Genomic DNA, 27155 nt, shown 5'->3' with positions numbered 1-27155 from the left:
GCACGGGGCCGTGTTGTGTACGGAAAGAGATAATAGGCGTGAATTTCTGATCTTACCCTAATATATGTCGCTATATTTTCCTGCGACGGAAACACTCCGTTTCATCGCCGGAATCATATGCAGTAAAATGCGAGAGTACCAACTCAAATACGCCAGATGGACGATAGAAACCACTTTCGCATATCTTTTGTCATATTCATGGCTCCCAAGAGGGCTGATTTTGGTAGGAGGACATGGCCCAATTTTGTAATAGCATGATCGGCTAGTTTTGATGTTGTTTGCCTGGGAAGTAGCCTAAATGAAAATGAGTATGTAGGTAAGTATCCTATTTTGTCAATCTGAGCATTCCTTTGTCACGCTATCGCACATCTGCTCTCCATCGCTGAGGCAAGTAATAGAGGGTCTGATACCACAAGTTTCGCCCGAATAATAAGCTGGGCAAAGACAATCCCAACTCGTGGGAGGCCTCTTATTGGCGAGGATGGTGGCATAATCCTGAAACAATTAATCTAAGGTCACAATATAAGGAGCATGTTTTTATTTAACTTTGCCCCACTGAGTCTAGGGGTATGTAGATCACGTCTAGCAGCCCTCTCCTCTTGTCGAACGTTTAGGTAGATCTGGGTCAGAAAGACTATCTACATACAGGATCCTGTAAACCCACTTTGAAAGTGATTCGACAATAACATAAAAATACTTTTCTGCGTTACGAAGAGAGCAATCCCACTTCCCATGCTATAAGTTAATTTTGTAGGAGGAAGTAGATATAAAAATGAGATTAGCAAGCTAGGTGCCTTTTGAACGTTACCCTTCTGGTCATTCTGCATTATGTGTTACGAGATAAGTGTTTGCGGTATGCATGTATCTCCAAACACATTTTTTATATCACTAGGTTTTATTTATGTGTGATCTACGTAAATAGTTTCCTGTCGTTGAATGAGCAACAAACTGGTGTAACCCAAAGGCCCCGTCCATGATGTTGTCGCTTATGCGCTACGAGAGTTAAAATCAAGCCGCAAATCACGAAGGGCATGTTCCATTTGTAGGATGGACACCGAACTACGAGGCTGTTACGTTAAGGGGGGTATTTACCTCTTTCACCAAAAGGTGATTTTGCATATCATACTCATGCATGCTATAGATCGCCGATCACGTATAGCCCAACTCGTTTCACTGCGCATACAGTATAATAACGATATTCACACGATAAGTAAGGAATCACTATTTCTCAAATATTTTGTATTATCGCATATATACCAGTGATCCACAGGACAATTCTATAGTAGCAGAGTTAGCATGGATCTTAGGTATAAGAGTGTGGGACTTTGCGAGTGTCAAGCAACACAAGTGTCGGAATACTTTCCAAAAAAGCAAAACAAAAGGATTCAGTACAATCAATAAAAAGGGTAGATGCTTAAAAAGGTGTTTAGACGCGCTGCACAAACAGACGGAATTGTCAAGGCCTACCGGTAGCAACTCGCTTTATCTAGATCAATCTCGTGTAACACTTGCGTGCCTGCTCCAAACTACTGATATCACATCTACTTTGATAACCATGCAGACCACAAGGCCACATGTTGTATCACCATGTTATACAAAGTCATGATCTGAATGCATGTACCCAAGAAAGTGAGCTAGCTGCTGATAACATCGAGAAGACTACCAAATACAAAATTCCAGCTATCCGGCGCTTCTATTTAAATCGCTGACTTGATCTCAAGCAATATATCCACGAACGAGTTCCAATAGTTAATCCAGCGGCTGTCAACATGTCCCAAAAACCGGATATCGCACCATTGATCTGTCATTGCTTTGCATATCTGGTCATCCTCCTCTATCACACTCGAAGACAGGTTCGAATTTATAGCATAAAGTTTTCTAAGAACAAAGCGTGTCTTTTCATACATATTGGGACTGGGATCACGGAATTGACTCGATACCATATCTCCAAAGCTCGACTTGCTAATGATAATATCCTCCCTGAGGTGATAGACGTACTGTCTTGCTTCATCTGGTCTTGTACCAGCTTGGTTCTCGTGAAGACTCTTCGTCGCGGTGATCCACGTACAACTCGACCCCCTTACCAAACAGCTGCATTGCTGCGCCCACTAATCTCCACCACATCGTACCTCCTCCAACTGCCCAACCTACACAGAGTGTCTATTTCCGCGCTCGACAGCTTCCTTTATGCCAGACTGGCGATCTTTTTCTTCGCCTATACACCCTATCTACACGGATATTCGTCCAGCACGATTTATTCGCTCGCTATTCCCCTGGCGGCCGCTTTCAGTATTCATGAAAGCCGCGTTCGCGGTGCATCTCTTGTGTTTATCCTTGCTATGGCTTACGTCGCAAAATTAAATGAGTGGGTGACCCATAGATCGAGAACCCTGCAGGGGTAAGTTATGGCACTTCGCTCTTCTTCGCATCATTTGAAGCTGTCCTAACTTCATGGAAAGATCTGAAACTAGGTCATATGTGGCAACGCTCGAAAAATATATTCTTGCTGGGTTGATCTATTTTGGATTCGCCGAGCTAGACAGGCTGCGAGAAGTTTCCAAGAGCAACGCGCTGAGGAAGCCTCTCAATGATGAATATGTACCAAAGCTGGAGCATAACATCTGATTTTGACTATCGCTAATGGTTATGAGAGGGACATGTGGTATTTTCCTCCACTTGCGGGATATCTTGCTACACTCTGCTCCAGCGAACCGATTTCAACGCACCGCTTTAAATATCCGGAAATTAAAACCTGGGAGCATAGATGAGGCAACGAGCTCTATAGAATTTACGTCAAGTGGCCTAGAAGTAAGCTTGGGTGTTATTCATTTGGAAAGTTTTGTTTTGATTTTTGCGGTACTAGACACAAGAATGGTCGGCCCCCATGCCTTTGGGCGATGAAGTGTAACATGCGGGACTTTGGTCGTGCTGGTTAATATTATCCATGTGTCGGCGGATATATACAACGTGGTTTCTTTTTCTTCTGATGGTAGCATGGTAGCATATGATTCACCAATTAATCAATAGACTTTTCTTCTCAAATAGATCAGGTAAAAGAAGGATTTATACTACAACGTTGAGACAGAGGGCCGGTTACCAACTCATTCAGGGTCTACCATAGTATGTAGGTAGGTGAAAGTAGCCCCCCGGCCCTTTAAGTTCACACCCGGGGCCCTGGCGACCCCCTGAGTCATAAACGATGGCGAGGGAATCAATCATACTTAAGTAATAATTTGCTGGTAGTAATAGCCAATGGGACCAAAGTCCGTGGTTGCACAATTCGTCGCCTGTACGTGCCTCTGTTCTACACTTTGATAGGACTAAATATATTTGACCTCCACCAAAAGTGCACTAGTCCTTATTAGGACATGTTGCTGGGTTACAAGGACATTATCACGTGACTATGTAGCGGTGGTGGCTGTTGACCATGACTAAGCAGGACCCCGCCATCATCAGTCAGCCCGCTACGGAGACCGAAGAACTGTTGAGAGGTACCGGTACCTAGTATTACATATTAACACAATACTGAAAGAAAGTACCAGTACTTGCCACGTTCTGGGACCTTGGTGGATCCTTAAGCCGAGAGTTTTCCTTTCCCCTCTATTCTCCTTTTCCCTCTTTCCTCTTTCTTTCTCATTCATACACCTTTGGTCAGTCAATTCCTACAATCACTTTTGGTCTTTCTCTCTAACGATCAGCAGTTTTTGAATACATATTTTACATAATGTCTGCCCCCGCACAGAAGTTCAAGGTCGCTGACCTGGTATGTCTCCCTCCATCACCGTTTTTTTCCTCCCTTCAATCATTGACCATTCCATAGTCGCTGGCCGCTTTCGGTCGCCGCGAGATCGAGCTCTCCGAGGTTGAGATGCCCGGTCTCATGGCCATCCGTGAGAAGTACGGTGCCGACCAGCCCCTCAAGGGTGCTCGTATTGCCGGTTGTCTTCACATGAGTATGAATTGATCCATCAGAAAAAAAAGCAAAGCCTGTGCTGACCGCTCCTCTAGCCATCCAGACTGCCGTCCTCATCGAGACCCTCACCCACCTCGGTGCCGAGGTCACCTGGACCTCTTGCAACATTTTCTCCACCCAGGATCACGCCGCTGCTGCTATTGCTGCCGCCGGTGTCCCTGTGTAAGTTTTGATTCTTTCTGAAATCTTGCTGGGATTTTATGGCTTTTTCTGAACTTTTCGTCTGACAATTATTCTCTGCAGCTTCGCCTGGAAGGGTGAGACCGAGGAGGAGTACCAGTGGTGCTTGGACCAGCAGCTCCAGGCCTTCAACGATGGCAAGAAGCTCAACCTTATCCTCGATGACGGTGGTGACCTCACCTCCCTCATCCACACCAAGTACCCCGAGATGCTCGATGACTGCTTCGGTGTCTCCGAGGAGACCACCACCGGTGTCCACCACCTCTACAAGATGCTGAAGGAGAACAAGCTCAAGGTTCCCGCCATCAACGTTAACGACTGTGTCACCAAGTCCAAGTTCGACAACCTTTACGGCTGCCGTGAGTCCCTCATCGATGGTATCAAGCGTGCCACCGATGTCATGATTGCCGGTAAGATCGCTGTCGTCGCCGGTTACGGTGATGTCGGTAAGGGTTGTGCCCAGGCTCTCCACTCCATGGGTGCCCGTGTCATTGTCACTGAGGTCGACCCCATCAACGCCCTCCAGGCCGCCGTCCAGGGTTACGAGGTTAACACCATGGAGGCTGCTGCCCCTGTCGGTCAGATCTTCGTCACCACCACTGGTTGCCGTGACATCCTTGTTGGCCGTCACTTCGAGGCCATGCGCAACGACGCCATTGTCTGCAGTAAGTTATCTTAAGCCAAAGTGTTGGTTTGAGGATTAATACTAACGATTTTTTAGACATTGGTCACTTCGATATCGAGATTGACGTCGCCTGGTTGAAGGCCAACGCTCAGTCCGTCCAGAACATCAAGCCCCAGGTTGACCGTTACAACCTCAACGGCAAGAACATCATCCTCCTCGCCGAGGGTCGTCTTGTCAACCTTGGCTGCGCTACTGGCCACTCTTCCTTCGTCATGTCCTGCTCTTTCTCCAACCAGGTCCTTGCCCAGATTGCTCTCTTCAAGGCTGAGGATGAGGCCTTCGGCAAGAAGTACATCGAGTTCGGTGCCGGTGGCCGCAAGCCCGTCGGTGTTTACGTTCTGCCCAAGCAGCTCGACGAGCAGGTCGCTCGCTGCCACTTGGACCACGTTAACGCCAAGCTCACTGAGCTGACCCCCGTCCAGGCCGACTACCTCAGCCTGGATGTCAACGGCCCCTTCAAGCCCGAGATCTACCGTTACTAATTTCTTTACATTTCCGTCTGCGTTCGATGATAATCTTGGGAAATAGACTTTCAACATGATTCGACGATGTTATGATTGGCATTTCGAGTTCTCCATCAACTTAGAACTCAAAAGTGGTTGTCCTTCAACGGCATAAAAAGTGGCCTGCACCGGAGGTGTGTTTCTAATGTTTTGTTTTGGCGTGGGATGACCTGGGATGGTCTTGCATTCAACACTGCGTGATGGGATTTTATTCTTGATACCTTATTTCGGTGTGTAGGCCTCCATGGGCCGATTGTGATAGTGTAGAACTTCAACAAATCGAAGCTATACGTCAACACTTTATTCCTATTGTAGTTCTCCCGTACAAGACTTCCTGTTCATATTTCTGGCTATGTCATTGGATCTATTTATTCCCCGTGGATCAATTTGACCAGTTCATCTGCTACCGCCACTGCAAAGCTGGGATCATTGATGTCACGCGAATCTCGCACGATGGAGATCCCACTGCCCTCCAATTCCCTCTCCAAAGTAGAAAACAATACCTCATCTGCCTCCGGATCCTGGAATGCCTGACCAGGAACATCCAACATGCTCACCCCACCAACAGGCAGAATCACCTTCGTCCGGCTCAATTGCCCTTTATCCCTGGACTCCCGCGACAAATTCGCTGCTATAAACTTCCCAATATCCACACATTCCTTCTTGGTGGTCCGCATAAGCGTAACAGTCGCATTATGCTCATAGAACAGCCGCCCCGCCTCTCGAAAAGCAGCAGGAACACTCCCAACCTCCCCAAAATTAACCATATCACACGCTCCAACACTCACAACCCTCGGAATATCCCGCACTGTAGCCGCAGTCAACCGTCCAGCACCAGCACTAAGAACCCCACCGACAACCTCATCCGCAATCTCCGTAGTCGTCAAATCAAGGACCGCATCAATCTGCCCCTCCCTCACAAGCCTTTCCAAAGCCCTCCCTCCAGACCCCGTAGCATGAAAAACATAAACCTCACAACCAGGCAGGACCTCCTCAAGACGCTCCCGCGCGCGGGTCACACCAGGCGTCGTAACTCCAAACATGGATATACCAATCTTCACACCGGAAGATACATCTACCTCCTTCTGACCTCGCTCCCGTTTCAAAAACGCATTCGCCATCCCGGCAATGCCCCCAGCAGCATTGTCAAGAACACCCTCCAAAACACGGTTCCGGCCCGCGATATCAACAACGCTGTACATCATGCTGATGTCCGTTTCGCCGATATACGGACCCACATCTCCAGCCGCCATGGTTGAGACGATCAGTTTCGGGAATCCGACTGGTAGTGCGTCTCGCATCACTGCGGCTGCGAGTGATGTCCCGCATGACCCGCCGATGGCGAGGATGCCGTGGATTTGGTGGGACTTGTGGAGTTGGGTTACTCTTTTTGTGGCGTAGGGTGTGAGGGTGGTTATGTACTCGGCCCGGGGGAGAGTTGTTAGATCCGGGATTGGGGTTGTGGGGGAGAGTGGGGCGTTAATTAGGGCGCTTTGTGGGATGGCGATTTCTTTGTGGGTGGTTGGGTTGCGGCTAATGTCCATTAGGAGGACTGTGGCGTTGGTGGATTCGATTTGGGCTTTGGTGTATAGAAGTTCTGGGAGTTTGGTATCACATGTTCCTAAGAGGAGGATTGTCGGGGTGTTTGCTGCCATTTTTGTGTTTGGTTTTTTGATTGGAATTAGATGAAGGGAACTAGGTAGCTGGTTTGGACTTGAACTTGCAATTTGAAGTGGAGGTGAAGCTGAAGTGGAGGTGAAGGTGGGGTGCAGTTGGAAGTGTAGCGGGGTAGCTCGTTTACTTAGAATATGCTACCTCGTTGTATATATGCTCAGGTAGGTACTCGAAATTACGATATGGTATTGGCAATTCGCTGCAATATGATATCCTGGACATAACATGTGCATATGCTCTTTCTCTTGCGCTGCCGTTCTGAATGATTCTCTCCCACAATGTCAATGGGTATGTTACACTGCTATAACCTAAAGTTTAGCAGCTCGAGCTGCCTTGAATTGGCGAATTCTGCATTGCATCAGCCACATAAACGAGTAGAGATTCCACATCTGAAACATACTTATCCTCATCCGCCAGCTCAAATAACACATCTTGTGCTCCTTTCCACAGTGTCAGCTTACCAAGCGCATGCAAGTTTTCAGACCCTTCAGTGATAGTTAAGAAGTGATTCGCAGCAAGGGCTCCCATCTTGCTTGCAAAGGCAACTCCCCCATAACAGAAAAGAAATTCCGTCTCCGAGATACCTCCGGGGTATAAAAGAATCTGACCAGGCGCAGGATGCGCCGTGTGATTTTCGAAGGGGAGGTTGAAGTTGGCCTCCCCCAATGGAATCCACATACCCTCGCCGCTCCATCGAACATGAATGAGCTTCTGGCGGTATGGGAGGAGAGAGCGGAACAATTTGACAGTCTTAGGGGCAGCAGACTCGAGCTTCGCGAGGAATTGGTACGGACCAGCCGTGATCAGAATGGTAGAGTCTGTCATTTGGGATTTAAAGGGGATTGTCAACAGACATTAGTTCTGTCATTCTCCAGTTTTGTTTTGAGGTAGAGATTCCTGATGTTTCCCGCGGTCTATGATTTAGCTCGCTTCTTGGCGCTATATCTATCCAATGAGCCCGTGGCTTTCCCGATATTATCCACTCGGGTATCGCCTGATTCCACGTATGGAGTACTGATGTGCTCTTCTATATATATGTGGGGCCATATCGCGCTATGTTACGGAGCGCGAAGTACAAGTTAGGGAGCTCACGATCATTTGTTCTACTGTATGATCGAGTTAAATATCTCCCTTGAAGCCCTGAAGTGACTTAAACTATCAAAGTGCATAGATATGCCAAATACAGTTGCTAGCCATGCAATATGAGACAACCAAGCACGCCGATAAGTGAAAAAGACGGTAGTCTCTGTGATGAGTGGTGAGATGAATAAACACCCTGCATTTAAGTCTAATTTAGGCTATAACAAAGTGTAAACTGACAGACAAGCAAGTAGTATGAGGGTGATCAAAATATTCAAACTTTCAGTCAAACTACATTATAGGTGCTGCTACTTAAATTTTCTTGATCGCCGTTTCAAATTCTTCAAGGAAAGCCCACAGTGTTTTCTCCCGCCATTTCTTTTCTTTCCAACCATTAGCCGACAAGGGAAACAGATCCACGCAGTTCAACAGGCTGGCATCGTGCGCATATACAAACCAGATATTGCTCTCTGCATCAGCCACCTGTGCTTTCTCAATTGTATCTATTGCCTGTTCAATATCTACCCCTATGGCTGGTCGGAAGAATGGCTTGTCCACCGATCCAGTCCGTTGGACTAGCAATTGCTCGTATACCGAGCCCCCAGGACATGGAAATGAAACAGGGGCAGTGAAGCTCGGTTGAATATCATGAGGAATGCGGAGGTGTTTCGACGGTCTGATTTCCCCACTGTGATGGCAAAGGTCACCTCCCATGAAAATGAATGTGTCGGGATTCGTCGTGGTGCGGGCTAATGCACCAAGGTGACCGACTGCATGACCGGGACTGTCTATGATATAGAACGAACTATCACCGAAATAATCAATAGCTCGGAACTCGCCAACTTGGACAGAGTTTGAGAAGTCTATTTCCCGTAAATTTCGGCCGCTTTCATAGAATGTTAGCCATGTTATAATCTTTGGCGGGAAACCCCTATAAAGAACTTACGCAAAGTCACTTTCACGTACAGGAGAATCCGGCTTCGCTGGATAACCAGGAAGGAACTCATCCTTGAAACCAGGGCCGACAATAAGGTCAGTGGAGGAAGGAAACCGCGATGGGTCACCAATATGATCCCAGTGCCAGTGGCTTTCCGTAAATATAAAATATCAGCACCATACGGTATTTGTATACATAACCTGAAGGAATAATGTACTAACCTCCAAATTATAGCGGAAATTTCGTTCGCCATGACGCCATGTTTCCTGAGAGTGTCGACCACCTCTTCTTTGACATCAATTTCCCATCCCTGTTCTTTAAAACTTTGACATACTATCGGCGGAAACGAGTTCAAGTCCTTCGGAACTCCAAGATCGTAAAGGATCTTTTGACCCGAAGGATGCTCGATAAGGAATGACCAAGCGGGAAGAGGAGTCATGCATTCCATCCCCTCCATTGGAGGTTCCATGAGAAATCCCAGCTTTAGGTTGCCAATTCTAGTAGTAGAATCTATGATTCGAATCTTGACGCTCTGGTCGCCCGGTGGCACGGTGAAGTTAGGGCTGGAAAAGTGTGACATGATGAGATGAGTTTGAGGATTGTAGAGACTATGCACAATCTCGAAAGACGAGGAGATACAAGAAGTACAAACTCGATAGTTTGATATCCCTCTATAAATACCGAATGCCGGGCCAAATACCACGCACTTTATCTGAGGTGGTTGGTAGTGAGTGAGATCTTTGGGGGACCTCGGGAGGGGGTTCGATTATGTACAAGTGTAGCGGTGGTGGGGTACCTTATCTCCATCAACCCCCTCCGATATTTCGCCCCTCTGATGCGCAGGTCTATTTTCTAAATAAAAGCTAGGTGCATTGAAATTGTAGCTAAAAACCTTCCCTCAGCTAATACCGAGTCCATGCCCTAATTAGCCTACTTGGGCCGAGTGGTTCCCCATGTTGGTTTCGGTATAAACAAATATATGGCCGAGTACCGAACGGTAATGCAACATCAACTGAAGATCTCAAATCAATATATAGAAATGAAAGATGGGTATGCAACATCCCACCAAATATTCCAGACTAAGTCAAATCTGTCTTCAACTTATCCTACTTCACGAGCCCCACCAAGTACAAGCTTGAACGGCACACGCCGAATTCTTCCACCACCAACCAAAAATGAATTTCATCACCGCGGCTAAGGCGATCGAGCCTTCATTTACCAAAGAAAAAATGGGGACATTTGATGGCGATGTATTTATCAACCGTCTACACAAAGACGAGCACATTTCAATTCTTGACATCAAATTTTCTCCATGTGCTCGAACACACTGGCATCACCACGAGAAAGGCCAGCTTCTGGATATAACCACAGGATCTGGATGGGTGTGTGATAAGGGACATAACCCTCAAAGAGTCAAAGTTGGGGATATCATTTGGTGCCCCCCTGGTACTGTTCATTGGCATGGTGCGGATGAAGGTGAATCTATGGTTCACCGTGCGATTACTTATGGTCCTGTGGATTGGTATAGCCCGGTTGAGACAAGATGACTTGCAGTGACCTCATTGAGAAAATCGGCTTGGGGATCCTTCAGTTTTGCCTTTCAGTGTCTGCTTGAAGCGAGGGTGGGGAAGAAGCGTCAGCTGTGGTGTGGGTGACGTTCATGGTTTCGACCTTCTGGCCACAACCAAGTTCAGTGTACATAGTCAGACAATTTAATTCGTTAAGAGATTGTTTCTCCAATACGCACGTTTCATCTCTTCCCATTGCCTCCGTTTCTTGCCTGGGAAGTGCGTGCCAGTCGGCATCTAGAGTGTACCGAGTGTCGATACTCGGATATGGGAGATGTGAAGATGTCGGGTGAGCTCAATCTTTGAATAAAGTACTTATGACCAACAAGACACACCGTGTGGAATTGGGCTTTGGGTTTCGTGAAAGTCTATATCTGGCAGCAGCAAAATGCTTCTTGGACTTGCGCCTGTAATGCATGTTAAGTGAAGGATCAGAGCCTGGAATCATCTCTGATGATAAGGAAACCTCAATTTTCGGGCTTAAGATGAATTATTGACGTCTATCGTAAGAGGTTTCTATACAGAGATCTATCCAATTTGTATGGGCCGCCTGGGTTACCTGAAAGCGCCGCCTATGTTCTTGATAGCAAGCCCTTGACCAGATATTAGCACTTTTCAAACAAGAAACAGAAGAGGGAATTTATGGCACAATAAATTATCTTTTAGAAATTTATCAAGGTATTGCCTTGTTCAATTTCCATGCGCTTGTGACTGCTGTTGGGGCAGCTTGTTCTTGGCTAGCTCCAGAATAGCATTGCTAGCTGTCAGGTCCGTAAGGCTGACACCGACGCTTTTATATACAATGAAGCTCTCTGAAATAAACTTGGTTGTCTTTTCTACCCGGTCCTGTGTTGGGCTTCCCTTGCCTTTCTTCAACGCAATGATTTCGCCAAGCTCAACAACATCCCTCGCGAGGATTCCGCTGTTGACTAGCTCACCACAGTTCTGCAGAGCAAAATCCCGATCATCAACCAGTACAACACCCCGGTTTTCTCTGGTGATAGAGTTGTACCCATCGCTAGCCGAAATAGCATGATGTAAAAGTGCTTGATCAAGTTCGACCATGTCAGGTAGCCAGGAACCGATAGCTGAAATGAAGGGTTGGCGGATGCGGCACTGGGTGAGGTAGCTGGCAGGAAAGAGAGGCTTCTTAGAAGGCGTCGTGCAAAATATAGCATCAGCGGTTTTCAGAAGAGCTTGAAGATCACGCTGGTAGTCCGTGGCGGTGGTGTCGATGAAATGAAATGATGCGTTTGAGTTCCAGCGAGCTTGGTTCTCTTTTGTGACAGTCGCAATCAGCCTATCAACTCGATCCTTGCCTGGACTAGCATATGTGATTTTCTGAACCTCCAAACCACGGAGGGTCAGGATCAATCGGGTATGCCATAGAGCCTGCATTCCACCACCGAAAATCACAATATTATCCACATGCTTCCTCCAACAGAACGGAACCATTGCGTTCATGGAGGTTCGGTACCCGGTGACCTCTTCGGAGCTTAAAATGGCCGTTAGGTTTCCCTTGCCGTCTGTCAACACGATAATTCCGTGCAGGGGATCCTTCTTCCCGTCAAAACCCGGTGCGGGCTCTACGACTATCTTAGCACCGACGCTTGAATCCGAGGTAAAAGGTCGGAAAAGAGTGTTTTGTCCATTGGCTCGGTTGGTAACACTAGGCATGGGCTGGTACTGACGCTCGCCACCGACTGAAACGTCCTCGAATGTTTGTTCGAGAACTTTTCGCAAGGCGATAGCCTCTTCCCGAGAAAGGTTGATCAACAAGTCATGGATGGTGGCGTTATCTAAGATCTCAATGTTTGCCATTTTGGAAGATTCGAGGGTTGGAGAGCTGGACGGCGTAGTGCTGTAATAGACCCCGTATAGCAAAAGTGTGATCGGGATGCGACAAGACTTCTACTGCACGGAAGAGCTATAAAGAGCTGACAAAAAGCCATCGGTAGGGTTCCCGGAAGCATTAATTAGATACAAATCTCGGAACCTCTGTCCGTTACCAAGCCTGGATCTGGTGCGGGGAAGAGAAGACAGGTAGCAGGTCCTAATTAAGCACAGCCTGACAGTGTTGGCATAAGATAATAGGCGCTCCTTGCCAGGCATTCTGTCTGACTACCGAGTTTCAACCCTGGAATGGTAAGTTGGCCCAATATCAGGTCGTTTGGATACACAGGGTTGACCAGGGGAGGAGTTCTAAGTTTGTCTTATTTGTGCAGGCGTTTCCATAAAGATCGATCACATGGGGATTCGGCTCCTTCGTGATAATTTATACGATAGATAAGATTATTCTACTATTCCCCGCATATGAAGTTGGGGTTCACTCCATTGGGTTCGGATACCCAGCCGACAAGGTTGACTACCACCGCATTTTCCTTCCATACATTCTCAAATACTTATCGGTACTCCATATTGTATGACCAATAGGAAGTCCCACGGCCTACAGGGCTCCTCCCGATGTTGTTTGTCTGCAGAAAATGGAAGCTCATCATAAATACCCAGCAACACCCTCCATATTTACAACGTTGGCATCCTTGAATATATTTTCTAGAAGGGATTGAAATCCCATTTTCCTTTCTTTCAATCTGCTTCCCTCGCAACATGGTGAGATTCAACCGCCATATTCAAGTAGTGGGCTGCCACTGCGCAGGTGAAGCCTGCGATGTCATTACCGGCGGTGTTATGGATCCCCCAGGATGCAGCACCATGTACGATAAGCTGGTCCACTTCCGGGACAATGAAGATCACATTCGACAGCTTCTTTTACAAGAGCCTCGAGGACGTTCTGCTATGTGCCTAAATCTCGTCCTACCACCTACCAACCCCAAGGCCGATGCCGGGTTTCTGATTATGGAAAGTGATGAATACCCACCCATGTCCGGAGGGCAACACAATTGCCACATCCACGGTTCTCCTGGAGACAGGCATGGTGAAGATGGTCGAGCCTGTGACCACGTTGACGCTAGATACGCCAGCGGGGCTGGTGACCGTTCATGCAGACTGCGAGGACGGGAAGGTCAAGGCGGTTGCCTTTGATAATGTCCCCTCATTCGTGTTCAAGCTAGACTACCAGATACAAGTCCCCGAGCTCCCAGAGCTTGGAACCATTACCCTCGACATTGCCTGGGGAGGCATGATCTATGCAGTTGTGGATGTAACAAGGCTTGGCATCAAGATCAACCACAAAAATAGCCCTAGGCTGATTCAAATCGGGGAAGCAATCAAGATCGCTCTTAATAAGTCCGACTATATCCCTATCCACCCAGAAAATCCCAGCATCAAGGGAGTGAGCGTCCTCGAGTTTACAGAGCCTATGAACCATGAGACAATGGAAGCCACAAATACAGTTGTCGTGTCTCCGGGTCGACTCGATCGATGTCCATGTGGTACCGGTAGCTGTGCAAGAATGGCTATCCTACATGCCCGCGGCCAGCTTGCTGTTGGTGAGCGTTTCACGCACCGAAGTATTATTGGGAGTACCTTTGAGTGTCACATCCGTGGAACGACGAAGGTGGGGGAATACGATGCTATCAAACCAACTGTGAAGGGAAGTGCTTGGATCAACTCGTTCAAGCAATACGTTTTGGATCCAACTGACCCTTGGCCCACTGGTTTCAGGGTTGGTGATCAGTGGCTTGTGACTGAGGGGTAAATGCTCTCCTTGTCAGAACCAATACACGAGAAGCACAGCATAGATAACAACGAAAATTCAACTTTTGAAGATGAATATATATATGAACAGCATCAGGAAGCCGAAGCATTATTCTCCCCAGCCATTTTCACAAATACAACACTGGCAGGGGTCATAGAATGTCGCAAGTGCACACGTCCAAGTAATGGGAAGCACACTCTTATGATATGGATATGGTAAGATACCAAGGTAACACTGCACTGCTTGACAATAATGAGTACGGCAATCACTACTCTATTGTTCAACAGAAGGATTAGTGATTGAAAACCAGACTGTGTACTCTTTGCCATGGAGTCGGTGTTGTCAGTAGCCAGTTCTTGAAAGCAAAGAGTGCACTCAATCCACGATTCCAGCAACAGGGAGGAAATGAAGACAGGAGTTGATGGGGTCGAACAATTATGTGGGTCTCTGCTCCAACCTCGGCAAACGATGTAAACAGTACCAACACAGCAAACAACCAGACTGCACTGCATTTCTAGATCCAGAGTGTGTACCAGCGTTGCACTATATACCCTACTAAGGCCTATAGTTGTGCAAAGTTTGAAAAATTGCACATGACATCCAGAAATTGACGGCCAAGTTTCATAACAGCCCGCCAAAGTTATTGTGGATGTTGAAGTTATAACCGGCTGAAGTCAATTCGGGCCGAATGTGGAATTTACCCGCGATCCCGCATTTCCTCCGTCACTCTCCAACGGGCAATTTTCCTCCGTGGGGATGGGGGTCAACTCTCGGCTAAATAAGAGAAGAGAGGTGAAAGAGTTAAAGAGGTGGGTATATCCTTCCTGAGTCAATCTCATCTTCTCTATTTCTCTATATCTTTCATTGACATCCAATATGGCTCGAGTACTTGAAGGGAAATTAGGCATTGTCACTGGCGGATCGCGGGGTAAATCACAGCCTTCCCCGCATACCAAGAGATCAAGCTAACACGCCATCTACACAGGAATTGGCGAAGCTATTGCCCGCAATCTGGCCGAAAAGGGCTGCTCACTACTTCTAAACTTCACTTCAGAGTCCTCACGCGCCCCTACCGAAGCATTGTGCTCCTCCTTAGCCACAACCCATAATATCAAATGTGAGAGCGTGCAAGCCGATCTCAGCAAGCCCGCCGAGGCCGTGGCAGCCATCATTAGTGCCGCACAAGAACATTTCAGCACCTCCGGAAAACTCCAAATCGATATCCTGATCAATAATGCTGGCGTATCGCAAGACCGGAACCTGAACGACGCCACTAAGGGCCCCATCGAGGCTGAACACTTCAACTGGCAATACGCGATCAATGTCCTCGCCCCACTCCTCCTCACACAGGCATGCGCTCCCTTCCTCCCAACAGACCGAAGCGGCCGCATCGTGAGCATCTCCAGTGTATCCTCGTCGCTCGGTTTCGTGGGCCAGTCGATCTATGGCGGTACCAAGGCTGCCATTGAGGCGATGACTCGCACCTGGGCACGTGAGCTGGCTGACCGTGCGACTGTTAATGCCGTTAACCCCGGCCCGGTTGTTGGCGATATGTACTTTGCGACCGGAGAGCAGTTCTGGAAGGATATCCAGGGCTACCAGGATAACACGCCTATGAGCAAGTTGGATGTGAATAATGAGGACACCATGAATCGCTTAACTGATGAGCAGAAGCGGTTGATTCAGGAGAAGATGGGTGGTCGTCGACCTGCTTTTACTAGTGAAGTTGCGGGTGTTGTTGGCATGTTGTGTACCCCTGATGGTCTTTGGTGTACTGGCAGTGTGGTCTGTGCCAACGGCGGCATGAAAATGGGACAATAAGACAAGGCATAAGTGACCGCCATTCTCGAATGCTATACGAACCAGTTTGCGTTACAAATACCTTTTGTTGAAAACCATTTCTTATTCTTCGTTTCTTTTCCTCTTTTCATGTCAGGCCCTTGAATCAGTAATATTTTGTGTTGGGAGCAAGACCCTCCGCCTGGTCGGCATTCTGAATAATTCATTTGTCAGTGACTCAAGGCTATCCAAAGCAAGAAAGGTAGACAAACCAAAAGGTTCCCAAAGCTCTTGACGAGTTCGGTTTCATATTCACAATAGGCCTTTTCCCGAGGACCCATCTTGCTGAAAGTTGTCGCAACATCAAAGTCAATCCACAAAATCCTTTTACCTGAGACAACAAGCATATTCTTCGGGTATATGTCATGGTGGTGAACCAGGGCATCATGGATCTCTTTGATGCCTTCAACTGCGTAGTGAAAGAGATGTTCGGAATAGTTCACACAGTTGAGTCGTTCTGCACTTGGCAAGTACTCAAGTAGAATCACCCTTGGTTGGAACCTATCGTTGGAAATGTGTTGAAATGGTGGATGAAAAGCCAATGGACCATGTCGATCGATAAAGCCATAAAAAGCCAGAACAAAGCCGCGATCGCAAACACCAAACTCATGGAGCTTTTGATAGGCGTTTAATTCATAGCGAAACCGATTCAGATCGCGACCTTTTTTGGTGTACCCTGGGTCGCCGTTGTCATGGAACTGATACGTCAGTGTCAGTGCTATCCTCACAAATGAGAATGATACCTACGAGCTTCATGGCATACGTCCTGCAATATAGCTGTATTTCATAGATCGTTGAAGCTTCTGAGCGACTGATCTCCCTCTTGATGTTGGTAGCAGAAGGATCTATATCCCGGAGACAGCCGTTTTGTAAGTCCATGGTTTTTATCTGCCTTCAGCCAAAAGCGAGCGAGAAGGTAACTCGTGAAACGAATGATGCAAAGCATACAACTTTGGAATCGGCCTCCCTTGATTACGAAAGCAATATCGGTCCACGGGTCATCCATGGATGCCCAGGTGTGATTGATAACTTAACCACCCCGCATTTCCTACCTTAACTACGGTCCTTAGCCTACTACAACATCTGCAAAGGACGAACTTGCGTTAGGATACCATTGAAATATGCCTTCGGATCAACACCAATGTTCAGAAAAACATTACTGCAGTGGTCTCGGATCTTCACGGCCATGCAGATCCATGGATATATATACAAGTATGACCAAGCGAAGGCCTCATATTTGCAATCACTAGGCGATTTGATGAAGTTTCTTCAAATTCAGCCTTTTGGCCCTATCACCTTTCTCTATTTCATAGGGTGATAGCGAAGACGCCACACACCCAAATAGGCCATCGAGCCTTGTCAGCGCTAAGCTTCCTTGGAATTCAGCCTCCAAACTGTGACTCATTACCGATGCTATGGTAGTATCTGATATCCCATGAAAGCAACTATAAAAGAAACGAAAATACACCAAAACTTGGAACGAGTTGTGTATTCTTTCTCTCTAGAATCAAGTCTCATATCATCAGACTACTAGACTACAATGCCGGGCTTCTCTTTCCCACCGGGCTTCACAATTCCCACCCCGCGCCTCCAAATCAGCCCCTTCAACCCCACCGACCCGACCCACTGCGCCTTCTTAGTCCAACTCTGGAATACAGACGATTTCATCAGCTCCTGCGGGAAAACAGGATGTACCACACCAGAAAAGGCATCTTCATTCATTGAAAACAAAGTCTTAAAAATCTACGCCTACTATGGCTACGGCATATTTCTGGTCTCGCGACAGACCGATAACGGCCTGAAGCCGGTCGGAACCATATCGCTTATGCAGGGGATTCCACCAGATCCACATTATCTTGCCCCGGATATCGGGTTTTCCATCTTACCTGAAGAAGGTCGGAAGGGGTATGCGACCGAGGCAGCACAGGCTCTCTTGGAGTATGCGAACAAGACGCTTGGGGTAGATGCTGTGTTTGGTTTCTGTTCGCCGGGGAATCAACGGAGTCGGGCTACTTTGGAGAAGCTTGGGATGGAGTATAGGGGACTCAAGTCTTTGAAGGTTTTTGGTGAAGAGGATAGTGCTGTGTATGCTTTGCCGGGAATGAGTGAGGACTTGACTATTTACAATATTGACTGAATCGAGAGCATTATTGTTCTATGGGGGGTTATCACGCATTGTGATACACTTATTTTTTTCAAGTAACTTCGTAGTATTTTACGTTATTGTAAATATCCCGCCAACCCTTTCGCTCAAATCATACTTCTCATTTGTCATGGCATTTGGCTATATATTCGGCCCCCATCTGATAGTGGCTGCAAAAAGTCCGGAGAGGGGTTCTTGAGGCAGCTGGTTCTTGTCAGTCCAGCTACGAACAAAATCAAAGTTCTTACATGGATGCCGAGTGTTGAAATAAACATAGGTGTCAAGAGAGGACTACGTCGAAGTGAATGGTGAATGTGAGATTGATTGAGTAGAGAGTTGTAGAAGCTAAGCTACAGAGAGACTATGAAATCTGACAATAGGGCTCCGTGTCTTCAGGGTAGATCCAGACTCGGCCCAACACTCCAGTCTCGACCGTGCACATAAGCTCTTGGTGAAGAATATCGAGTCAATATGCCGTGGGGAGATAATCTGTCCACGGTGCTATCACCAAAGGATATTTGAGATAGAACATACACATATGATGGTGAATGATATAGTCATTGTTAGTGAGGGACCCAGACCGAAACTTCCCGGATTGAACTTTCCCCAGCTCAAACACTGACATCAGATTGAATCTCTATAGCCATTAATAATGAAATCAACATCACCCTGCATGTCTCACATATCTCACTATACTATGAGTCTTTCACCGTGTGGTGTATGGTCAACGTGAAATTCCCTCAAGTGGTTGTCAACTACATGGAAGAGAGTATCATATGCATTGAGATGGCCTAAGCGTGATCGATCTGTCTAGCCAGACAAGATCAGCACTATTTGACCGCGGGTGATCGTCAAGGAATGTGAACACGCCCCTTGCGGACGGGATCCACGCGCGAGGTTCATCCATCATGCAAGTCTTCAAATATCCACACGGGAAATTTAATCTTTATTTTTGTACCTTGTATTGCGTGTGCTACCCCATCTCTTACAGCCGACTGAGATCATTATACACCCGATGGCTTATCCCCCGCAAGGCAGTATTATTATCAACTACACGTTTCCCCGGTACCCCTTGCAGCACGAATCCTCATCAAACCTCGCTGAGGAATGGCATGAGCCGACCTCAGACATTCTTGTCAAAAACTCTTAACGCTATTGAGTTGCACCTTGGAGCTGTATAATGTCAATTCTGGGGGCTGGAGGTGCACAAATATAAATAGAGACCGACGAACCGGGTTTCAACAATCATTCTCAAATAAAAATAACCTCGAGAACCTCAGAACCGCAAGAGTACTCTAAACACAACAATCCTCTCCTTTTTCTTGAATCTCTTCGACCACCTCCCTCCAAGATGCGCTACTCCACCATCAGCAGCCTCCTATTTTTGGCTGTCTCCCCACTAGGCGTCCTCGCACGTCCCGTAGACCCCAACGATCTGGCCGGTCAATGGGACCCGAGTGGACAATACCGAAAGGGTCAGTGGCAGCATGGCGTGTTCGTTCCCAACAACGGCGATGACCGCTACAGCCAAAAAGGCCAAACCAATCAGCATGGGCAACTTGAGAAAGACGGCCAGTGGGGTGACAACAATAACCAAAACGGCCAATACAACCAGAATGGTCAGCAAAACAGCCAAAATGGTTGGATCGATGGCAACGGTCAGTGGCACTCGAACAACCAAAATATTCAGAATGGACAGGAGGGTTGGCTCGATGCGAATGGCCAATTCCACGCCAACGATCAAAATGGTCAGAACAACAACAACCAAAATGGCTGGACTGATGCCAACGGTCAGTGGCACTCAACCCAAAAGCGCCAGGAACTCTACCGTTAGACAACCCCCAGAACCATCGGGAACGTCCATCGGAGTGAGGCTAGCGACAATAACGAAGTCAACAAAGCCCAGGTTACTCCCAGCTCCCAGAACAGCAAGTACCAGAGCTATGGTAACTAAAAAATATGGGTCATACCAGAACTACCCTACCAACGGACTGAACCACGCTCGGGACAAGGATACCAAGGCTATCACTGGTCAGCAGGAGTGAATTGGATACTTCTTCGTGGACTAAAAGTGGGATTGTTTGCTCATTTTGTCCTGTATTTGGAGGAAAGGCATGGTTTGCATGAGGACACGAACTGTATATGCTCATGAATGAATTTTTAACTAATGAATTGGTGGATTGGAAAGGATTGAATGAAGAAGGCTAGATCTAGGCAAAAGGCTATAGCAGAATGACAGTTGACTTTTGAAAAGATTCCTCTCCGTAATTTAGAGACACAAGTTCTATGTGTTACTACTATCTCTTTGAACGATTGATTCATACAAAATAGCTATCATAGGCTTTTGCGAATGTTTCTAGCACTAGTACCATAATGATAGGACTTGAAATAATAGATGTAATAGGAGCTGATTTAAAAATATCACTGTTGATTGAAAAGTCAAGGATCGAGCGAATAGGCGCAATATAGCTAGCGCAAAGAAGAGACGGGGAGCAGGTTCGAACCAAGCAAGTGGAACGGAGTTTTGTGTGCCGCAATGTACTTCCTCACAGCCTTCAGGTCTGCTCTCGTTTGGCTGTCGTATTTGAGGAATTTTATATCGGCATTGGCAGTCTTGTCATTTTCTCGAACCACCTTCATAATTTTGTCGAATAAAACATCCGCTTTGCTGGGTATCTTGCGGAGACGCTGAAGCTGCTCTTGGATGTCTTCGTCGACCTGGAGATATAGCCAGTTGGCCACAGTACGTGACCATTGCACCCATCTGTTGAAGTTGTGTTGGCCTTTAGCTGGCCGGGGAACACTGCTGTTGATCAAGTGTTGCAGTCGGAGTTGTCCCAGTGCGTATCTCACCCGGAGAGCCCATCTGTCTAGGTCCTTCGAGTTGTGTTTCAGTCGAGGCACGTTTGTAATTATGACTTGAGTCAACTTTGGTAGGTTGGACCCTTGTGTGTCTAGTGTACCCACGTCTGCACTATGGAGGAGGTCGTTTTTGATGTTGACCTTGTCATCTTCGGGATCGACGTCGTTAGAATCAAGATTCTCAACGTTTAGGAGGCTAGGTAGTTGGCTAGCCTTGGTGATTTTGGAGTCGGGTTCGGTGTCACTGGCTAGATAGTCGGTACTATTCTTGGTCGCCATTGTGAATGCAGGTGTATATTTGGATGGCGAAAGGAGTAGTTTGTGATTGGCTAAACCTGGCCCCGCAATATTGGAGGCTTTGTGGTACTGGGCTGTGGTTGGTTAAGCCAGTCCCACTTCCAAGATGTAAAATCTGCGGAAGAGGCTAGTGGACTTGAGTATGTAGTAAAAAGGAGAGGCTGACAACCTCTAGAGATGGTAGGATCTGATGAAAAAATATCGGTGTGCGTGTTGAAGAAAGTGAATTAGTGAGAGATGGGAGAACGATGAATCAAGATGAAAGAAGAGAAGATATGGAGAGAGGAGAGAGAAAGAGCAGAGATTAATTTTAATTATCACATCAGGCGCGGGATGCCTGAAGCTTCCAAGCTACTAGTACTATTACGGCTTTTATGCTCTCAGTATGACGCATGAAGTAAAACATCGCAAAAAGAGATCAACAAAGAAGATATGTCCTTATTTGTCACGATTTCGAAGATCTATCAGAAGTAATGAATAAGTGAATGCATTAGCACTACCTAAAGAAAGTCCATTTCAATATCATCGGTCATTTGCTCGAGGTGTCCGGCAACCAAAAGGTCCATTGACGGGTCAAATCTAAGTTCGAATGCCAGTCGGTCCAAGCTGTACTCCATGCTAATACACACCTGTTCTAGATACGGACCTCCGAATCGGGTGGAGAGCCACTCAGGCATTGCATTGCGGACATACACACTATCGGGGGTCTGCTCGACCATCTCAAATGCAGCCTCTTTAATTCGCTCTGCCTGGTGGGAAAGTGAGATTAGCTCTTTGCGAACATCCTTGATACGATCCACTCCTTGGCTTTCCGGGTCGTTTCTTAGTATCTGAGCTTGGGTCTCCAGACTGGCCTTGAAACTAAGGCACTCTTCCTTGTAGATTTCCTCCCAGCTTTGCAGTTCGATTGAGTCAGAGGACAACATTTCGGCTTGTGGGGCACTATAGAAAGGAGTCAGGGTTTCAAGTGAGACTGGTTCTGAGGGCTTACCTCTCCTTCGGACTTGGCTTTCGGGGAAGGCAGATTGATCGGTGTTGAACCAAAACTCAAGGCTAATACAGAAAATCCGCAAAATCCGATAAAGCCCGAGTTGAAGCATTGAGATGATGTAGAAGTCAATAAATTTTCGTCTGGTGAGTACTCGAAAAGGGGGCATCGGCAGTATTTATGCTATAGGAGTCGGCACTTATTTGATCTAATTCAAAGAACAACTACAGGGACAAAGTACAAAGACTATTGTTCGCTTTCTACCAAAGCAGTCGTCATTGACCTCACTGTGCGAACAACAAAGACTCAAGACAATGAAGCGGGGTCACCTGGGCAGCTTTGTTGCTTGATATAATGAAAAAGAGATTCCAATTCCTACATCGTATAGGCAAATATATTTTTGGGCACTTTTTAATCTTCTATCGGAAGGGTGAAATATGAGATAAATGGGAATATTATAAATCAGAAAACTATATACTAGACCAATACAAGACAATTGGCCGTACCGAGGTTACCGCTGGATTTATATATATTGTTCATGAATACCCCCTGCAATATGGCATAGTAAACCTTGCCAAGCATCTGCATCTGTATACAAATTCAGAAATGCGACAGCGAGCCACGAACTTGGAAAATGGCTTTCTTCAACATATAGTAGCTTTGAGTGGTTGTATCCCTATGAAAATTGCGTGAAACAATCAATGACTCAACTATGTTTATTAGCTCCGTTAAGGAGAAAAATTCGGTAAAGCAACTTGGATTTCCTGTCACGATATGGAGTCATAGTATTCGTATGCAAGATATATTGTTACAATGCCACTTGGATATGCAATCTTCCGGTTTAGGTTGAATTTCGCAAGCCCCATAAAAATGACCGGCGAAACCCCGGAAGCCCCATAAAAAAATTCAGAAACGAGGGGAAACCCCCAGGAGATACCCCGAGATTGAACTGGGAAAACGGCCCACAAAATCTTCAGCGCTTGTTCCTCTTACACGTTGATTCGGCCCGTGAATAGCTCAAATACAATCTCGTCGGAGGACCCTTCTCCGAGGTTCAGCCCTTTAGTACAAACTTTTCTGTGTATCTCCTATATACCTCTTATTTTCTATAGTTTGTCAATTTTTGCAAGTAAAATCATCTTGCATAGAAACAGCGAGGAATTATTGTAAGTGGATCTAATAAGTACTTGTAGGGTACATTCTATGATGTACCGAATACATAATAGTGTACCGAACAGATAATAATGGCTGCCCTACGTGGGTCTGGGCATTGGGAAACAAAATCACCAGAGGGCTAAGAGTTTTCTTTTCTTCTCTTATTTTTGTAAGTACTTTCTTCACACTTTCAACCCTGACCCTGGAAAAATACCCTGTCAGCCCCGTCGGCCAAACCTCACAAAACCGCAGTAATGGGATTAATTCCCCTCCAATTCAAAAATCCCCCGAAATATATGCTAGCATGCATTCTCTGCTCAGCAAATGGAATCCTCTTCGGAATGGATACGGGTATTATCGGCCCGGTGACGGACATGAAGGACTTCAAAAAGTCATTTGGTAGTCAAAACTCCACGATCCACGGCCTAATCGTCTCAAGTATCTTGATTCCGGCCGCGCTGTCTTCTCTCTTCGCTGGCTATGTCGCCGATCGGCTTGGTCGGCCGAAGGGTATCTGCATCGGCGTTTTCATCTTCGGCATTGGAGCCGCAATAGAAGCAGGTGCCGTCGCTCTATCCATGTTCATCGTGGGCCGCGTCGTGGAAGGTCTTGGAGAAGGGCTTTTCCTTGGAAACCTTGTCGTCCTGATTTGTGAAATCTCACCAACTAGCACTAGAGGCGCCCTGACAACGGGCCCTCAACTGGCTATTACCTTAGGATTAGTCATGGGGTACTTCATCAGTTATGGAACCTCGAGAATGCACTCGACACTCTCATGGCGCATGCCGTTTATTCTTCTTGCCGCGTTCTCTATGGTCCTCTGTGGACTTTCACTTCTTTATTTACCCGAGTCCCCTCAGTGGCTAGGACTTCATGGTCGCTACGAAATGGCCGAACAGGCGTGGGACAAATTGGGCGTTAGCCGTGCAGAGCGTGAAAAGGTTGTACTACAAGTGCGGGCACAGGAAGTCGGCTCTGATACTGAGAGGGTCAAAGACGGAACTATGGATAAGCTTCTTGCTATATTCTCCAAAGATGTCTTAGGCCGGACTATCCTTGCAGTGTTTTTGATGGGCATGCAGCAAATGAGTGGCATTGATGGTGTCCTTTATGTACGCCCAAGCCCTTTCTACACCTTGGTATAAGTGACAGTGGCTGACTTGAACTCGATAGTACGCTCCACAATTATTTCAACAGGCCGGTCTTGCCTCATCGGAAGCAAGTTTTCTGGCCTCGGGTGTGTCAGCGCTTGTGATTTTCGCTGTCACTATCCCGGGATTAATTTATGCCGATAAATGGGGCCGCAGGAGCAGCATTATCTACGGCGGAGTTGTAATGGGGATCTTGATGTTTCTGATGGGCAGTCTTTATGCTGGAAATGCCGTCCACAAAACTACTGGCGCCGGTCGCTGGGTTGTGATTGTGTGCATCTACCTTTTCTCCGCTCTTTACTCCGTTACCTGGGGTATCTCGGTCAAAGTTTATAGCGCCGAGATTCAGCCCCAGCGAACACGAGCATCGGCTACCACATTGGCTCATTCCAGTAACTGGGTCTGTAACTTCTTAGTGGCTTTGACGACACCCGTCCTGCTTGAGAAGAGCAGCTTTGGTGCATACTTTTTGTTCGGTGGATGTTGTGTTATTACCGTCGTTGTTGGCGTCATCTTCATGCATGAAACAAAAGGTCGGACTTTTGGGGAGATTGAAGAGGCCTTCAAGAGTAAGTCTCGAGGAGGGAGGATCAAATTTGGACGAGGCGTGTAGCTCTATGTACTGAATTGAGTCAACAGGCTATCATGTTGGAGCATTTTTCAAGATGAACATGGGCTTTATCAGTTTGTAAGGCATCCGGCGGTTCCCTAAGAATCGATACTACGGAGTACATATCTCGGTAATAATTTCGTCGATACTGTAACTACAGAGAACTCTAGTTTTAGGCTATTACACTTCAAATTCCTCTTCTTGAATAGCCCCTATTGTATAAATATTTACCTAGTGTCTCTTCTCTTTGTCAGATGTTACATGCCAGAGATCCTGTTCTTTCTTTGCCCAGGTGTTTGCTCCCGCTTAGTCATACATTGGAATATTTGCATGGTTTGTACTCTATACTCCGTAGAGCGCTCGGCCTTCTGTCCCCTTCGGGCCCCTCCACCGCTCTTCCCCTCTCCCCATCTCTTGATCTTGAACTAACTGCACTCTTCATTAGAGAACTAGCACCCAATAGACAGGACCGTAGTACCTAAGGCGTCGGTGCATAAAGTATTACGCAGTCCACATCAAGTTGGTGGGTGTCTGTCTAAGGAGATCAATGTCAATCCTGGATAAAGAGACCGTTATTATTTCAAAGATCGCGAATCACCGCGATCGAATATACTCCGGCTAATTTGTAGTTAGTGCATATGCACCCTATCCCCTTGATCGGCCAGGAATGCTTCAGAGGTCAATCTCACGGCCCTGTCACTGCACGACGCAAAGGGCACTATCTCTATTTCGCGTTCTCAGATTCACATAGGCGATTCTCGGGTTGTAGAACAAAATGCATGTGGGTTTGAGCAGCTGATTAATAGCAGTGCAGATAATATATTCCGCGGAGGCCGATCCAATAACGTGTGGACTTTGGCGCTGTTGTACTTGACTAGCACGTTAGTGTCAAGAAGAGTATAGATAATCAAAACTCGGGCTGTGTGCAGTCAGCGACTAGCGCACGCATTATATGCTGAAGATGTGTGTTGTGGAAGTAGGATGCTCCATATTGGTCACGGTGCATAGGAATGGAGCTGAAAGCGCAATTTAAAAAAAGGCAAATGGCCAAGTCATAGTTGTCATCGGCCACAATGGTTGGAAAGGATTGGAATCCCTGGGTACGACAACAAATTAACATGATCCGAGGTCCAGGGGCCTGGCGCTAGTAGGTATCTTGGCGGTGCAGGGTCGTAGATAGGAAATCTCGAGCAGCGCTAATTGAACAGAGGAGAGAAAAGAAGCCAAGGAAGCTTGAGTTGCTATCTGAAGAAATGGAAAGAGAAACAAGGCAGCGAGGAGGAGAGGAGGGCGGAGAAAGGAAGAAGGCGAGAAGGCGTGAAGAAGCCAGAAGAAGCGGTGTTGAATCTCTTAAGCCATGTGGATCCTCATACATACCCAGCTCACTCCGCTACGAACACGACCCTTAGAGCTTGTTGGATGTAAGGACGAGGCGGCTCTTGGCAAAAAAATCTTTTCGGAGAATTGTGTGTGCTTGGCGCGCGAGGCTCTCTCTTTTTCATACACTAATCTCGTAGGATTGGGGGCCACTTCCCCAAGGAGAATCTGTCTTCCGCAGATCGCAAGATCTGAATTCTCCAAACTTGCTTATTCCTTCCAATAAGCAGCTTGCTCAGAGTTGTATTGGGGCTTCCAGATTAGCGATTTTCATTAATCACTATTCATGATTTTTAAGACTCTTAGTTTCTCCTTAGTGCGAAGACTGTTCGTGTCCGGCTTTTTCTCTTCTCTCCCCACCTCAACTCCCTCCACACGCGGGAGGTTCCTTGATATTTGATCCACCCATGATCGCCTTGATCGTCTTGACTGCGTTGATTACCTTTATCCAACAAGAATATTCGAGAAGAATATG

The 27155-nt window shown here is 46.9% G+C and overlaps 14 protein-coding genes across 14 annotated transcripts; 7 read left to right on the top strand and 7 right to left on the bottom strand.

Moving 5' to 3' along the window:
* Positions 1–2339: 2339 nt before the first annotated feature.
* PEX2_090970 (uncharacterized protein) lies at positions 2340–2625 on the top strand (the record flags this gene model as incomplete). Its single annotated transcript, XM_016746367.1, has 2 exons — positions 2340–2398; positions 2460–2625. 2 exons carry the CDS (start codon positions 2340–2342, stop codon positions 2623–2625), a joined length of 225 nt encoding a protein of 74 aa, XP_016597156.1.
* A 1099-nt stretch (positions 2626–3724) lies between these two features.
* PEX2_090960 (adenosylhomocysteinase) lies at positions 3725–5320 on the top strand (the record flags this gene model as incomplete). The annotated part of the gene is made up of 5 exons (XM_016746366.1): positions 3725–3763; positions 3821–3953; positions 4009–4135; positions 4217–4818; positions 4875–5320. 5 exons carry the CDS (start codon positions 3725–3727, stop codon positions 5318–5320), a joined length of 1347 nt encoding a protein of 448 aa, XP_016597155.1.
* Positions 5321–5709: 389 nt separating this feature from the next.
* PEX2_090950 (Tm-1-like ATP-binding domain-containing protein) lies at positions 5710–6996 on the bottom strand (the record flags this gene model as incomplete). Its single annotated transcript, XM_016746365.1, has 1 exon — positions 5710–6996. One exon carries the CDS (start codon positions 6994–6996, stop codon positions 5710–5712), a length of 1287 nt encoding a protein of 428 aa, XP_016597154.1.
* A 327-nt stretch (positions 6997–7323) lies between these two features.
* On the bottom strand, positions 7324–7840 carry PEX2_090940 (uncharacterized protein; the record flags this gene model as incomplete). The annotated part of the gene is made up of 2 exons (XM_016746364.1): positions 7324–7363; positions 7416–7840. The coding sequence occupies 2 exons, from the start codon at positions 7838–7840 to the stop codon at positions 7324–7326; spliced, it is 465 nt and encodes a 154-aa protein (XP_016597153.1).
* Positions 7841–8407: 567 nt separating this feature from the next.
* Positions 8408–9612, bottom strand: PEX2_090930 (MBL fold metallo-hydrolase; the record flags this gene model as incomplete). Its single annotated transcript, XM_016746363.1, has 3 exons — positions 8408–8981; positions 9042–9182; positions 9254–9612. 3 exons carry the CDS (start codon positions 9610–9612, stop codon positions 8408–8410), a joined length of 1074 nt encoding a protein of 357 aa, XP_016597152.1.
* Positions 9613–11290: 1678 nt separating this feature from the next.
* On the bottom strand, positions 11291–12421 carry PEX2_090920 (Ornithine cyclodeaminase/mu-crystallin; the record flags this gene model as incomplete). Its single annotated transcript, XM_016746362.1, has 1 exon — positions 11291–12421. The coding sequence occupies one exon, from the start codon at positions 12419–12421 to the stop codon at positions 11291–11293; it is 1131 nt and encodes a 376-aa protein (XP_016597151.1).
* Positions 12422–13207: 786 nt separating this feature from the next.
* On the top strand, positions 13208–14258 carry PEX2_090910 (proline racemase family protein; the record flags this gene model as incomplete). The annotated part of the gene is made up of 2 exons (XM_016746361.1): positions 13208–13514; positions 13573–14258. 2 exons carry the CDS (start codon positions 13208–13210, stop codon positions 14256–14258), a joined length of 993 nt encoding a protein of 330 aa, XP_016597150.1.
* Positions 14259–15134: 876 nt separating this feature from the next.
* On the top strand, positions 15135–16079 carry PEX2_090900 (SDR family NAD(P)-dependent oxidoreductase; the record flags this gene model as incomplete). The annotated part of the gene is made up of 2 exons (XM_016746360.1): positions 15135–15186; positions 15244–16079. The coding sequence occupies 2 exons, from the start codon at positions 15135–15137 to the stop codon at positions 16077–16079; spliced, it is 888 nt and encodes a 295-aa protein (XP_016597149.1).
* Positions 16080–16203: 124 nt separating this feature from the next.
* PEX2_090890 (uncharacterized protein) lies at positions 16204–16976 on the bottom strand (the record flags this gene model as incomplete). The annotated part of the gene is made up of 3 exons (XM_016746359.1): positions 16204–16251; positions 16310–16795; positions 16845–16976. The coding sequence occupies 3 exons, from the start codon at positions 16974–16976 to the stop codon at positions 16204–16206; spliced, it is 666 nt and encodes a 221-aa protein (XP_016597148.1).
* Positions 16977–17637: 661 nt separating this feature from the next.
* PEX2_090880 (GNAT family N-acetyltransferase) lies at positions 17638–18234 on the top strand (the record flags this gene model as incomplete). The annotated part of the gene is made up of 1 exon (XM_016746358.1): positions 17638–18234. The coding sequence occupies one exon, from the start codon at positions 17638–17640 to the stop codon at positions 18232–18234; it is 597 nt and encodes a 198-aa protein (XP_016597147.1).
* Positions 18235–19591: 1357 nt separating this feature from the next.
* cgnA (collagen triple helix repeat protein) lies at positions 19592–20074 on the top strand (the record flags this gene model as incomplete). The annotated part of the gene is made up of 1 exon (XM_016746357.1): positions 19592–20074. One exon carries the CDS (start codon positions 19592–19594, stop codon positions 20072–20074), a length of 483 nt encoding a protein of 160 aa, XP_016597146.1.
* A 635-nt stretch (positions 20075–20709) lies between these two features.
* PEX2_090860 (uncharacterized protein) lies at positions 20710–21381 on the bottom strand (the record flags this gene model as incomplete). Its single annotated transcript, XM_016746356.1, has 1 exon — positions 20710–21381. The coding sequence occupies one exon, from the start codon at positions 21379–21381 to the stop codon at positions 20710–20712; it is 672 nt and encodes a 223-aa protein (XP_016597145.1).
* A 518-nt stretch (positions 21382–21899) lies between these two features.
* On the bottom strand, positions 21900–22325 carry PEX2_090850 (uncharacterized protein; the record flags this gene model as incomplete). The annotated part of the gene is made up of 1 exon (XM_016746355.1): positions 21900–22325. The coding sequence occupies one exon, from the start codon at positions 22323–22325 to the stop codon at positions 21900–21902; it is 426 nt and encodes a 141-aa protein (XP_016597144.1).
* Positions 22326–23796: 1471 nt separating this feature from the next.
* On the top strand, positions 23797–25385 carry PEX2_090840 (putative MFS sugar transporter; the record flags this gene model as incomplete). Its single annotated transcript, XM_016746354.1, has 3 exons — positions 23797–24654; positions 24716–25262; positions 25333–25385. 3 exons carry the CDS (start codon positions 23797–23799, stop codon positions 25383–25385), a joined length of 1458 nt encoding a protein of 485 aa, XP_016597143.1.
* Between the last annotated feature and the right edge of the window lie 1770 nt (positions 25386–27155).

The sequence above is a fragment of the Penicillium expansum genome (assembly GCF_000769745.1).
Source record: "Penicillium expansum strain MD-8 chromosome Unknown contig309, whole genome shotgun sequence".
Lineage (NCBI taxonomy): Eukaryota > Fungi > Ascomycota > Eurotiomycetes > Eurotiales > Aspergillaceae > Penicillium > Penicillium expansum.
Note: the sequence above shows the minus strand (reverse complement) of the source record. Positions and strands in the feature narration are given on the sequence as shown.